Genomic DNA, 15,213 nt, shown 5'->3' with positions numbered 1-15,213 from the left:
CAAGATCCCATTATCAGATGCCCACAGGAAGTGTGTGTACTGTCTGGGGTCTGCTCTTTTAGATAGCTGTTGTGCTATTTGTGAGGCTTTCCGTCTGCGTGCTCTGGCAGATTGGAGAAACAAGCTCATTCTCAAGGATTTGCTTCCTTCATCTTCCTCTTTTGATGTTCCTTCCACTGTTGGGGCTCAGCCCCCTCCAGAAAATGCAAGGAGACTCAGGAAATCAGGAACCATCCCCCGGATAGGTCATCTTCTGTTTATGAGTCTGTAAAAAAGGCACCAAACTCCTTGCAACTGAAGTCCTCTACACTGACCTTCTCATCTCCACCTTGTGCTTCTCCTTGGGCTCCACTTGCCAGTTCAGAGCTGAGTGTGTTGATGCAGAGATCTCCCCTCTGGGAGGGCTCTCCCAGAAAGCTTTCAAGACCACCTTCAGCCACTTCCTCCACCAGGTCCTCTCATATTTTATCTGAGAACAGTGTGGATAGGCTGATGAGGCAGTTTCCTCAAACACAGATTCAGATGTGGATTGTGTTCCACCAGATCCCTGAACAGACTTCCCTTTATCTCCCTGTAGTTCATTCTCTGATCCGACCTTCAGTTTAGGAGCTGCGGGTCTGTTGGTTCCAAGAGCTGAGATGTTGGAGCTGATAGTGGTAATCACTGCATCTCCGACGACCTCCCCGACACAAGTCAGCTCCAACCTCATCTGTGCCTAGCAGGTCTCATAGCAGTAGCCTCAATGTGGAATCCGGAGGGTTGACTTCAACTCCAAGGGTTTTGAAGCCATCACTTCCCCTTGGAGCCTTGGTGTTTGAGAGCTCAACGCCGACTCCTCCATCTTAGTGGAGGGTTCCTGGTGCTTGGGGGTGCCCATTCTGATAACTTTGGCTCCAGAGAGAAGACTGCCAGGTACTCTGAGCCCCTCTGCCTTCAGAGTGGTGGAGAGGTTTCTTTCTCATCCTAGTAGAGCCTCTGTTCGTTCTCCGTAGGCACTGCACCCCCCACCCCCATGGATCTTGTGTCTGAGGCCTCCTCTCTACCATGAGGACAGCCGGCCGTAGGAACCTCCAAACCATTCCATCAGTTGAACCTCAGTTTTCTTCCGACACCTCCCCAGCGCATCCCACTGAGGAGGTTCCTTAGAAGAGACTGTGTAAAAGGAAGCACCTGGATTCCCCCCAGGAATCCATCTCTACTGACACTGATGTAGAGGGAAGGGAAGAGGTCTCCAAGATCTCCACCTGAGGATGTCTCCTCTGCAGACATCCTAGAGATACTCCAACAAAGAAGTGGTTGGTGTACTGAAAACCCCACCCTAGAGGAAACAGTGCTGTTAGAAGCTTTCGGGTCCAACCCATCTACATCCTGGGTGTCCCCCTGCAGATGTTCTTATCGACCTTGTATATACCAGGACATGGAAGGAACTGGACATTGTGCAGCCCATACCGAAGAGGGCCGACAAAGTTCTTAGTGCACCTACAAATAGGACACATTGGACAAAAAGGATTCCAGTAGATGCCATGGTGGTTGCGGCAGCCACTAAGACAGAACTGGCTCAGGAAAGCTCCACTGTCCATCCCCGTAACAGAGAATCTAGAGCTATGGACATGTTTGGCAAGCGAGTTTATGCTTCAGCTAATTTCACCTTATGAGTGTTAAACTACTCATCCCATTTTATTTTTTATTTTATTTTTTATTTATTTATCATTTGTTGACCGGGAAAGTCTGACTAGGTTCCACAGAGCCTGTTTTCAGCGGAGGCCCAGGGAGAAATGCTCCAGATGCATGTCTTTGGAATTTTAGTAGTCTACAGATGGACCTCGTCAAAGAACTCTGTAGCTCTATCCCAGAGTCCATGTCTGCTGAGGATCAAAAGACCTTTTCTTCCAGAATGGCTACTCTACAATCAATATCGAATGTGCCCATGAGGTTGATTTCCCATGCTGCAGAAGGTGCCTGTAGGACAGCTGGTTCAGGCATTACCATTAGGTGCTACACATGGATGCAAGTGTTTGGCTTTGCAGAACCTTTCAACATGTCATTCATCAATGCACCCTTCGACGGGTCGTCTTTATTCGGCCCAACAGTCAGATTCTCACTTCCATAGTGAGAAGGATGGGAATACCTTGTCTGCCATTGGAATCTGTTTCTCTACTCTACAAAGATCCTTCGTCAGGAACCAGCACGGGGGAAAAATTGTGGTTCAAGAAATCTCAAGGTCGTTTAAAGGAATCTCAGGGAGACTTTCTCCAAGAGGCAGAGGGGATAACAGTTACAATGGGAGACATCACCCCCATGGTGGAGGAGGTCATCAGAACTCAAGGTCTCGAGATTCTTTTTCGGACAGACCTTTACTACACTCCTGAACTGTTGCCCAGCTGCCCTCTGCCCTCGGGAGATGCTTTTCCTTACAGCCACAAGCTTGAGAAGCCATCACAAATTACCAGTGGGTGCTAAGGATCGTAACAAAAGGATACTTCATTCCATTTTTGGAAAACTCCAAACCAAAGACTCACCTCCCTGCTGTTCCACCCAGTCAGAGGGAGAAGGCAGCTCATGAAATTTCTAAACTGCTACAAAAAGAGTTATCCAGGAGGTCCCTCTTGACCAGTTAAGATTTTGCATTTACTCAAGATTATTTTTAGTACCAAAAAAGGCAGGGGGACCTAAGGTCGATCCTGGACTTGACATCCCTGGACAAATCAGTAAGGAATTCAAAATTCAGGATGGTCATGGTTCAGTTCTTTCTACCCGTTTAGAGAATGGATGATTGGATGTGCTGTATAGACCCGAAGGATGCATACTACCATATCAAAATGGACAGGCGCTCCAGACGGTACCTTCGTTTCAGGCTGGGAGCCAGCCATTACCAGTTCAGATCATTTACATTTGGTCTCACCGCAGGCCCCAGAGTGTTCACCAGAGGCACAGCAGTACTTCATAGGAGCACATCTGGACATAACATCAACCTGGGGCTACCTCACACCAGACAGGATTGCAAATTTGTGACTTAATATCTAAGAGATTCTGGCTATTCCAGCTTCACTGGCAAATCTGGTGCTCAGGGCTTTGGGCTCAATGGCAACCACAATAACTCTGTTACCTCATGTTTTCTCCAATTCCAATGATGGCAATGCATTTCCAGGCTTTTATCCCTGATCTGAAAATTTTTTGATTTCCATTATAACTCTTCTACCAGGAAAATATACAAGAGCAAATGGAAGAGATTTTCCATATGAACCCAACAGGAACAAGTAGATCCTTTTACTGTTCCCATTTCAAAAGTTTTGGATTTCTTGGCCTCCCTTTTCCAAATGGAGCCAGCTATTCCACTGTAAAAGTCCATCTAACAGTTATTTCTAATTTTCATATTGGGGAAAATTTGTCATCCCTGGCTTCCTCTAAACTTTGCAAAATATTTCTGAGAGGTACCTTTGTGCCCCCCCCCCACCGAAAAAAAAAAATCAAGTATCCCAGTCCTCCTTGGGATCTGACCATCCCTTGCTGCTTTTGAACCTGTGGCTAAGGTAGACTTGAAATTTCTTTCATGGAAAACATTTTTTCTGGTGGCTATCACCTCAGCAAAAGGGTTTCAGATCTGCAAACCTTTCTTCTAAACCTACTTATCTAATATTTTACAAAGATAGAGTAACTCTGCATACCAACCCATCTTTCTTACCTAAAGTGGCTGCAAAGAATAATATCAATCAATCTATTAACCTGCCAGTTTTCTTTCCCAACTTTCAAAACAAAGGATTGTATACGTTCCACCTTAGTGTATACACTCCACCTTCTGAATGATCACAGACAATTACGTTTTTATCTGGACAGAACAAAATCTTGCAGAAAATCAGAGCAGCTTGTACCCTTTTCTGCTATGAGGAAAGGGTGAACTGTTACCAAGACTATTCTGGCTAAATGATTGAAAGATTGCATTTCCTTTGTGTACTCTTCCAAAAACAGGCCATTATCAGGCAAAATCAAGACTCATTCTACAAGGTCCATGGCAGCTTCTCAGGCTTTTTGGTCAAGAGTGTCTATTGATAACATTTGTGCAGCCTCTTTTTGGTCATATTCTCATACCTTTGTTACAGACCACAATTTGGACATTATCTCCTGGAATAAAACTTTCTTTGGCTCTGCAATGCTCTGTAATATCCTTCCGTGAGGGTCACTTTAGGTTTTTGTAGCTGGGGACTCTGTCCCACAGGTTGAGGAAAAATGAAAGTGACAACATCAGATAAAGAAGTTTTGTTTTTACCATAGTGTTCCATCTGTGTTGTCAATTTCATTCTTCCTCAACCTCCCCACCCTTCCTACCCTGTCCATGGCTGAAAGAGACCTGGGGCAATAGATGTTGATCGTGGAGATAAGGGTAGAACTTGGCTAGGCTTGTAAGGGGCCTAGGGCCATTAGCATAGTAACTTCCTATGATTCTATAGTTATAGGAACCACAGTTCCTGCTTCGGCTCCTTATCTCTATGCTTTACCGTTTGTGCACATATATTTATAGATGCATTTTTATTTTAACTTAAATGTATGCTTATGTACAGGCTTTCTGCAAACTCCATCTGAGGTAGGCTGGGGGAATGCTGCATTATTGGTAAGGTGGGAGGAACTCAACTTTCAATCCTTCAGCTTGGAAAATGATCAAGTCTGATCTGAGTGTCGGATCCGAGTCCCACAGGTTGAGGAAGAATGAAATTGACAACACAGATAGAACATTATGATAAGACTATAACTTGTTTTTATACTTACCATAACAAACATATTACAGGCAGAGTAAAGTCCCACACTACCAGGGCCTTGGCTTCATCTATAGCATTTTGGAAAGGGTTGGATTCTTGAAGTATTCTAGAAGCTACTCCTTGGTCCTCTGTACATACTTCTACAAAGCACTATAAGCTTGACTCCTTCTGTAGGTCCAGATCAAGCTTTGCTAAGACATTCTCCAGTGGCTCTTGAACTCTTCTTGCACTCCCATTTGTAGTTAGCTATGATAATCTACCCATATAGCTAAGGCTAGCTGTGACCAGTTTGGCTTTATTGGCCTGAATGTGTCCATAAAGACTTAAGGAAAAAGTCATGGACGTTCAGAAGCCATATAGCTGAGAGACACTGTGTTCTTAAGGGACAATCTGCATATATCCCATAGACTTCTGTTACAGGAGGTTTAAGGTATCACATGGTGAAAACTCTAGCTTGGCTAGGTTTTTCTTGTAGTTTGTCAGCTCAGCACGAGTTGCCGGAGAGTTTGGGTGCATGGAAGGTGTCCTGATGCTTTTGAAGCTGCCTATCTTTATATCCTTGGCAGCAAATTAGCCATATAGCTAAGGCTATTGTTGCAGTGATTATTTGAATATGGTATGGTAAGTTTAACTTGTACAACTGTACTTCACTTTTTTTTTTTTTTTTTTTTTTTTGATGGAAACAGTTTTCTCGTTAGTTGCTGTAGCCTAGAAGTAGTGATGGCATGTTTTGAGAATGGATGGGAATCTTGAATTCATCTTGCAAACTACAGCTGATCCACGTGTTGTTGATCTAGCATTTCCATAATACTATGCAACTTTTGTTTTTCCTTGATGCTTTATTCATGTTTTAGTAGAAATGTTGACTTACATTTGTTTTGACTTTTGTGTTGTTTTTGTTTTAGGTGGCAGAGTTGAAGCAAGAGTTGAAACTTAGAGGTCTTCCTGTTTCAGGAACTAAAACAGACTTAATTGAAAGACTCAAAAATTACCAGGAACAGAATGGAGCATCAAGTGTCATACCCGATACTAGTGTCACCACTTCAAAGTCAGGCGCATCTACTGCTGTCTCAAAAAGTAATGAGGTCGTCGTTACTTTTCCAGCCACACGTTTGCCTCCCACACAGACTTTGGTTGCAAGTGTAGCACCTGCAGACGTTTTAATGGCCACTGTAAGGGGCAACACTTTAATGACATTTGGAAGCACAAGTTCTACTCCCCCAGTATCTCCGACTCCTTCAGAACCTTCATTTGTTAGTGTAGATGATAGCATGTCTAATGATGCTTTCAGTGAAATAGTGACATCACCTTTGACGCATTTAACTTTACAATCCTCACCAGTACAGATATTAGTTAAAGAAGAAAACAGTAAATCTGGTAACAGATCGTGTGCTGCTCCACCTGGAATTGTCATGACTCAAAAAACTGAAAGGAACAGCTTTGTCATGGATAATGAAGTTAAGAACAAAGATCTCATGCTTCAAGAAAAAGATAAGCAGATTGAGGAGTTAACACGAATGTTAAAACAAAAACAGCAGTTGGTTGAGTCATTACGAATGCAGCTTGAGCAAGAAAAGTTGTCTCAGCATCAAGGAAATGGTGTTCCCAATAGTGATAATGAACAGCATGCCTTAAATGTTCAGGTCAAGCAAGAAGGTAGGATTTCAAATAACTGTGCAGTAGAGCAAAAAAGTTTGCCCTCAAAAAGCCAAGGTTTGTCATCCATTAGCCAACTGAATGGCCTCAGCCCCTCAATAGCTATGAAAATAAGCAACCAAAAGGACAATTTAAAGTTAAACAAGACAGCAACAAATGCTGTAATTGTGAAGCAAGAGGCAAAAGAAACCACAGAACTATCAGCACAGCAAATTACATCTGTCTCTCAGATTTTTGTAAGCCATGGCCCACCATTCCAGACCAACAGTATAGATGCAAGTAAGATACTTAAAAGTCCACCACCATCTTTAATCACAGACTCTACTGGGACACATTTTGTCCTCAGGGTGACTAATCAAAATGCAGAAATTCGCAACCTGTCACAACCCACAGATGGTGGCAGTCGTGCTGTTTTACAGGTTAGTTCTGCCAGGTAGTAATGAAAGCTGACTACACTGGCAAATTTGTGTGATTGTTATTTTATTTATTTATTTTTTTTAAGGTTTATAGTGACTTTGTCAGGCTTGTTAGAAATCACTTTCCTCATAGCTGTAGGAAGCCATACTAAAACATAAACGTACCAGTGAAATGGTTGTTCATGCACTGTATCAGCTTTGGTCCTGAGCATATAATGATAGACTCAATTGTCCCTGCATATGTGTGTGTATATCTATATATATTCTCTCTCTCTACATACATGTATATATATATATATATATATATATATATATATATATATATATATATATATATATATATATATATATATATATATTTATAGATGGTTTCACTTCATATTCCCGAACTACTGAAATATCGAACTTTAGTAGCTTGAGATCGAATTGCAGAATACCGAGTGCGGAAATGGTGAATCCACGGTGTGGATATAGCTGGAGATTCAGGTAAGTGATGTTTTACTAGGGGTTTTGGGTAAAGATTTTAGTGTGTGTGAGTGTGTTTGGAGTTTTGAAGTGTGGGTTAGGGTAGGTAGGTAAGATTGTGAGTCTGCAAATGTTGCAATTGGGAGTATTTGTACGTATGTGATGTGTGTTTGTGGAAGGGGAGTCTAGTATGTGTAGTGGTGGTTTGTATTCTTAGTGTGACCTCGGAGTTAGTATATACAAGTAGCGGGGGTGTGGGGTGCGCAGGGGGGCTTGCTCCCCTGCTTATATGCAATGCCAGCATGTGTGCTTGTTTTGTTGTATTTGTGTGTGTTTTGTTGGTTTATAGCGTAGGGAGGAAGGTGTATGTGTGCTTGTTTGTGTTTGGAGTGTGTATGTGGTTAGTCGTGAATTTGAATTTCACTCTTTTGGGGTTTCTGTTTTTTAAATTTTCGGCTTTACAGTCTCTAAATATTGAATTTCGACATTTCAGTATTTCGGGATTGTAAAGTGAAACTATATATACATTGGTTTGGCGGTTAATTTTTTAGATACCCATCTTTGGTGGGATCTTGCTGATAACAGATTTTACAGTAAAATTTTCAGGAAACAAACTTTTACAAATGGGTATTTGCACTACAAAAGTGGCCACCCAAAACACATGGTTAAAAACATTCCCAGGGGCCAATTCATCAGAGCCAGTCGTATGACTAGCAAAAAAGATGATTTAATCCATGAATTTCATTTTATTGCTTCAATGTTTCTGCAGAGGGGTTACGATGAACTTTCATTGATTGAAAGTGGTAACGAAATCTTTAATAAGCATTCAATTCATTATCCAGTTATTTTGAATAATTCAACTGTTACTACAGTTGATTTTCACAGTAAACCAGATGTCAGCAATTTCAATTTTGATCTAGTATGTTCACTTGAAATGAGTAGGGACATGAACCGTATTAGATCTATGCTCGAAAAGAACTGGAGGGTTATTCAGGGAAATCCTGATATTGCCCGTGTAGTTGGAAGCAAACCGTGTTTTGTTTTTCGTAACACCCATAACATCAAAAAAATGTTAGAGCACAACAATTCCGACATTGGTAAGATTGTGATCAACAACCGCCGTGGTCTCTCAGCAAGTGCCGTCTGCAGAGTCTGGAGGTCCTGCTTTTGAGGCCATGAGGAGTGCGCTGGCCATTACAAGGCTCCAAAGGGACCTCCTCAAGGAGTTAGGAGAGTCCCTTGCGGGTAACCTTCCTGAGGCGTTAGCACAGACCGTGGGCGCCCAGATGACTACCCTAACTTCTATTGTCAACTCGTCCATGAGACTCATTTCATATGCAGCCGAAGGGGCGAGTAGAGCAGCGGGCACAGGAGTGGCTGTTAGGAGACAAGCCTGGTTACGCTTGTGTCCACTTGCGGAGGCCTTTAAGTCTTCCTTCGCCGACGCTCCATTTGATGGGTCTTCTTTGTTTGGACCCAAGGTGAAGGACACACTTACTCGGTGCGAGCAGGAGGGCAAGACCTTGACTGCTGTTGGGGCCCATTTTTCCGCTCCCTCTAGACCTTACCCCAAGGCCCAGAGAGGAGGGAAAATGTGGTTCAGGAAATCCCAAAAGTTCTTCTCTACTCTACCGAGTGATCCCCCCCTCCAGAGGCAGGGGGGGGGGTTCAGGAAGACACCGCCCTAGAGGTGGCAGAGGCCCCCATAACTCTGGAGACCACGACTCCTTTCGTGGTTCCTCCTACCCTCAACATCCCTAGGATGTGGCCCGGCTGTGCTTCTCCGGAGCCGTTCGGGGGTCGTTTTGCGAAACACCCACAGGCTTGGGAATCGATAACCAAGGATCAGTGGGTGCTTCGCATTGTAACCGGAGGTTACCTCATCCCCTTTTTCAAATCTCCTCCTCCTACAAGGAGAATCCCGGACATGCCACCCAGTCAGCGGGATCTGGCAGCCGTAGAAATCTCAAAGCCGCTAAGCAAAGGGGTCATCCAGCCCGTCCCCGCTGACCAGATCAGGAACTTACTCAAGATTATTTTTGGTGCCAAAAAAGACAGGGGACGTGAGGCCCATTTTGGACCTCAGCCTTTTGAATCGTTTTGTGAAGAAGTCCAAGTTCCGGATGGTCACCCTTCAGTCCATTCTCCCGTTATTGGAGAAGAATGTCTGGATGTGCTCCATAGACCTCAAGGACGCTTGCTATCACATTTTGATACGTCAGGAGTCATTTACGCTTCCGCCTAGGAACCAGTCATTTCCAGTTTCGTGCACTGCCCTTTGGTCTCACCACAGCCCCCAGGGTGTTTACCAAGTGTCTGGCAGTGGTGACAGCTCACTTGAGAAGTCTCGGATTCCAAGTGTTTCCCTATCTCGACGACTGGCTTTTCACTGCCACCTCCAAGCATCTACTGATTCGAGCGCTGATGGCCACAGTAACCTTGGGTCTCTCGCTAGGAATCACTTTCAATTGGAAAAAATCTGTGCTGCGGCCATCTCAGCGTATCACCTTTATAGGCGCAGAGTTAGACACAAAAAGGATGCAAGCATTTTTGTCATCAGAGAGAATTCAGGTTCTACAATCACAGGTTCTAAATTTGTTACCCAAATCTCGAGTTCCTGCCAGACAGATTCTTCAGTTATTGGGTTCGATGGCTGCAACTATCCTCCTAGTACCGTTAGCCAGGCTGCACATGCGGGTGCTGCAATGGCTATTATCAGTTCAATGGTCATACCAAGAACTTCCCCTGAACCACCTAGTTCTGATTACGGACAGTTGTCGTCGGGACCTCCGTTGGTGGCTGTGCCGGTCCAACCTGGACCGGGGGCGTCCTTTCGCCCTTCAGCCCCCTGTTGCCACAGTGACCACGGACGCCTCCCAGATAGGGTGGGGGGGGTCATTATCTGGACAGGTCTGTCCAAGGCACTTGGCGGGATTGCGAAGCGCACCTTCACATCAATATCCTGGAAATGAGAGCGGTGCTTCTAGTTTTACAAGCACTTCATCACGCTCTCCCCCAAGGTACTATTGCGATTCTATCCGACAACATGTAGGTAGTTTGGCACATAAACAAGCAGGGCGGAACAAGGTCCTACCCCCTTTGCAGGGAGGCCATAAGAGTATGGCGCTGGGCCATAGCCTCTCGACATTTCTTAGTAGCCACGCACATTCCGGGGAAAGCCAATGTGATTGCAGACAGGCTCAGCAGGACTCTCCTGTTGCCCCACGAGTGGTCCCTCAACAACAGAGTGGCTGCGCAGATCTTTGCCAAATGGGGCCTCCCTTGTTGCGACTTGTTCGCCAGCCCCAACAATGCGAAGTGCAGAGAGTTCTTCACTCTGACACCCTCTCGGGGACAGTCTCTCAAGGACGCTCTAGCCCACAATTGGCCCCCGGGTCTGCTTTATGCCTTTCCCCTGATTCCCCTTCTCCCGAGGGTGATTCAGAAGGCTCTTCATGTCGGGTGCCACATGATTTTGATCGCCCCACATTGGCCCCGTCAGGTTTGGTTCCCATTTCTTCAGAAGTACACGGTACAGGGCCCCTGGATTCTGGACCCAGTGCCGGATCTGTTATCCAATCCGTCGGGACACCCTCATCCGTCCCTCCGGTCACTGCGACTGGCTGCTTGGTTACTCCACTTCCATCCTTAGTTAGAGATCTTTCTCTTTCTTCGGAAGTGATGCACATCTTGTCTTCTTCCCACAAGCCGTCTACCGTTAAGCTGTATTCCAGCAAATGGAAAAGGTTTGTTTGTTGGGCCCAGCAGCGAGGCATTGACCCTCTTACGGCTCCAGTTCTGCAGGTCTTGGAATTTCTAGCTTCATTGTTTCATTCTGGCTCTTCAGTCTCCACACTTAAAGTTCAGCTGGCGGCTATATCTAATTTTCATGTTGCTATAGAGCCTTCGTTAATGGCTAACAGACTTTGCAAGTCCTTTCTTAAGGGAGCTTGGCTCCTCAGACCTCCTATGGCTCATCCCGTGCCCCCTTGGGACTTAAATTTGGTTCTGGCCTCCTTAACTGCCCGTCTCTTTGAGCCGGCAGCCACTTGTGATATAAAATTCCTGTCGTGGAAAACTGCTTTTCTAGTGGCAATAACTTCTGCTAAGCATGTTTCAGAGCTTCAGGCGCTCTGTTCTTCCCCTCCTTATTTGATCTTTCACAAAGACAGAGTTTCTCTTAGATTGAATCCATCTTTTTTGCCTAAGGTAGCATCCCCTTTATGCATTCAGCAATCTTTGGAGCTCCCAGTTTTCTTTCCAAATTTTTCTAATAGAGCAGAATATACCTTCCACCAGTTGGATGTTCACAGGCAACTGCGTTTTTACTTAGATAGGACCTCTCAGACTCGAAAATCTGACCAACTGTTTGTGTCCTTTTCGGAGAACAGGTTAGGTCTTCCAGTTGCCAAAGTCACCATTGCCAAATGGATTAAGGATTGCATCTCTTTCATTTACTCCCAGTCAGGCAGGGAGTTGCCTTTCCCAATCAAAGCTCATTCTACCAGGGCTATGGCCACTTCTGTAGCTTTTCACTCCAAAGTTTCGATAGATGAGATTTGTGCGGCTGCTACTTGGTCTTCTCCGCACACCTTCATTTCTCATTACAAGGTTGATGTGGCTTCCCGAGGTAGAGCTTCATTTGGTTCCGCAGTTCTCAGGAGTGTGTTCCAGTGAGCCACCCGGGGTTTTAGGTGCTAGGGACGCTGTCCCATCAGTTATGAATGTAGGCGAGATAGGATCCCATTACATCTTTTAGTTATGTACTTACCATAACTTTGGATGTATGGGATCCATCTCGCCTACATTCATACATTCCCACCCTCCTTCCCCCTACCTTTTGGATTTGGAGGAAACATTGATCATGCTGAGCTCTCCTCTGGAAGGGCTCTAGTTGGTTACAGTTATTGGTATGTGTTCTGTGCCTGTATGTATGTATGAAAGCGAACAAACAAGATCTGGGGAAGCAGGTGTGGTGCATTATGGGATAAGGGGTGGCCCAGCCAATGAGAGACTTCGTTCTAGTGTATAGTGGCCGAGTCGGAGCCGATGGATCGGCTCCGAGCCCATCAGTTATGAATGTAGGCGAGATGGATCCCATACATCCAAAGTTATGGTAAGTACATAACTAAAAGTTATCCTGCTGTCAGGCGGTTCCCCAGTCGGCCTGAGTTCCAACGTCTTGGTCCGGCGTCGGTTGCTGTCGCCTCCTCCCTGACGTCAGTGCGACAGGGGTATATAACATGCAGCTGACGCCATTTTTTTTCAGTCTTTCTTGCCGCGCAGTGTCCAAAGCAAAAGCAGTTCGCAAGTGCCGGTCAGCCGACTCCTGAGATTTTCATTCCAAATCCAGAATCGAAGTCTTCTACAAAGCTAAGTACCCTGTGGGGAAACTTTTTCTTGCCTCAGACCAATGTCAGTAAATGTTAATAACTGTATTTCTTGTGGGAAACAAATACCTCATAAGGATTTCCATTTCTATTATATCCCATGCCTAGGCCCAGACCACGACGTCACTGGTTGTTGGTTTTGTGCTAGGTTTAACAAGCGCACTATTAAACGTCGGTTTGATTTTGCCCGACATTATTTTGGCAGAAGATTCAATTACACCATGCCGTCGGAACTTCCGACGACTGGAATACATAAAAAGCGCAAAGACAAGGACAGGCATCCCGAGGCCCAAAAGTGACCAGGTCTGTTCTAGGCCGGTCCTCAGCGAGGTGCCTTTGCAGCCCCTGATGACCGCTTTCACAGAACCACAGACTGCCTCCAACTCCCACGTGGAGCTGGCTGGGCCTTCGGACGCACAAGTTTTTCAGCCTACTGAAACTAACCCTTCAGAGAGAACCAAAGTAGCTGAGCAATCCACAGCTTCAGAGGGTGTTTTCAGACCTACCCAGTTAACCATTAAACCCTCTGCTAAGTCTGAGACCCCCTAAAAACAAAGAAACCGATACAGCATTCTCCAGGACAGGCCTCCATGCCTAAGAAACAAATGCTCAAAATGGCCGAAGACCTAATCACCCTGATCAGGGGGTCCCATTCCCCACCTGATAAAAGGCCCAGACAGGATGCAGACTATGAATCTTCCAACCAGGTGTCCATTTCTTCAGATTCATCCTCAGACCTAGGATATTCTTTACCCCCTTATGAAGATTCTGATGCTGAGGAATCAATTCCATCAGCCTCTCCGCCTGAGGACTAATCCTTTGGGGAGACCTTACATACCATGAGGGAGCATTTCCATTGGGAAGGCCAGGATTACTCAGAATCCAAGAAAAGGCTCAGAGACTTCCTTTTATTACCTCAACACAGACCCCCTGCTATTCCGCCATTGTTAGATATTGTGGATGATGTGTATACTGAATCCAGCTTAAATCCTGACTCCTTACCTCCAGCCCCAGTTAAACCTGATAGATACTACAGAGTCCCTGACTCTCACAAATTTCTGTATAAAAGCCCTGTTGCTGACCCTGAAACTATTTCTCAGGGACCCAAAGGGATTAAGGCAAAAACCCAGTTCCCTCTGACAGAGATTCCAGATCATTAGACAGATGGGGAAAGAAACTATATACGTCTGCAACTTTAGCAATGAGAGCTTTAAATTGCCAGTTTCACATGCTAAAATATCAGCAATTTTTGATGTCTCAGTTGAAACAAAAGATGCTTCCAGATTCAGATCCTCCTAATTTTAAAGAAATGCAGGATTTATTGCATGCAGCTGAACAAGTGGGAAAACATACTTTGCAATATGGTTTTGATTCCCTAGAGGCTTCCTGTAGAGCAACAGTTACAGGCTCTGTCATTAGAAGACATGCTTGGTTAAAAGAACATACGTTACCAGATAATGTTAAGGCAAAATTATTGGATGCACCTTTGCAGCGTGATGTGTTGTTTGGAGTTAAGGCAGAGGAGGTATTAAAGAAGATGGAGGATAAGGCAAAATCTATGCAAACGGTGAAGGATTTCTTACAGGTTCAGCCTCCACATTTTAGCAGAAATTGGCCAACAAAGAATTGGTCCTTTCCAGTCACAGACAGACCTCAAAGGGACAGATACAGACGTCCAAGAGGTAGAGGTCAAACACAAAGGTCCTTACAGGCCTCGACAATGGGGTACACCAGGCCAGAAAGAAGGGGAAGACAAGCCCCAACCATATAAAAAGCAGCCTCAATGACTTTCCACTACAGCTGCCAAACAGCTCTCTCTTGGCAGCCCCCTTAGGAGGAAAACTGGCACTTTTCTATCACAATTGGCATTGCATCACCAAAGACAAATGGGTTCTCAACATTGTATCTCAAGGTTACAGGCTCCACTTTCGCACTCTGCCAAGGTTAAAAGGAATGCCAAATCTGCCACCAAATCAATGGGCAGAGGCTCAAAAACAAATTACAGCACTCATGGACATGAGAGCTATTCAAAAGGTACCACCACAGGAGCAAGGACAAGGATTTTACTCAAGGCTCTTTCTGGTTCCCAGAAAGGACAAAGCCTGGAGACCCATTCTGGATCTTTCTTCTCTAAACATTTACCTGGATGTTCCGAAATTTAAAATGTTGACAATACAGCAGCTTCTTCCCATGCTGGGCAAGAAAGCTTGGCTCATGACTTTGGACCTCAAGGAGGCATACCTGCATGTCCCTATCAGACAAAATTGCAGAAGATACCTCAGATTCATAGCTGGTTCAATGCACTATCAATTCTCTGCACTGCCCTTTCGCATATCTACTGCGCCCAGGGTCTTTACAAAGTGCCTGGCACTAGTAATTGCATTTTGCAGACAAAAAGGAATTCAAATTTATCCGTACCTGGACGACTGCCTGATTCAAGCAGAGAGCAAGGACATTCTTCTAAAGCATCTGGCATTCGTAAAAAAAGTTATTAAGTTGCCTGGGGTACACAGTAAACGAAAAGAAATCAAAACT

General features: G+C 44.9%; 1 protein-coding gene across 2 annotated transcripts in view; it reads left to right on the top strand.

Annotated features, from left to right (window-relative positions):
- MRTFA (myocardin related transcription factor A) overlaps positions 1 to 15,213 on the top strand; it is a 2,407,897-nt gene that overhangs the window by 1,815,233 nt on the left and 577,451 nt on the right. For both annotated transcript variants that reach the window (XM_044075412.1, XM_044075419.1), the window contains one exon: positions 5,657 to 6,826. In XM_044075412.1, coding sequence (XP_043931347.1) covers positions 5,657 to 6,826 — 1,170 coding nt within the window. The remainder of the gene's footprint in view (positions 1 to 5,656; positions 6,827 to 15,213) is intronic.

Source organism: Protopterus annectens, chromosome 1.part1 (genome assembly GCF_019279795.1).
Source record: "Protopterus annectens isolate FY-2018-M chromosome 1.part1, PAN1.0, whole genome shotgun sequence".
Classification (NCBI taxonomy): Eukaryota; Metazoa; Chordata; order Ceratodontiformes; family Protopteridae; genus Protopterus; species Protopterus annectens.
The sequence above is the reverse complement of the archived record's forward strand: the minus strand, read 5'-3'. Positions and strand labels throughout refer to the sequence as shown.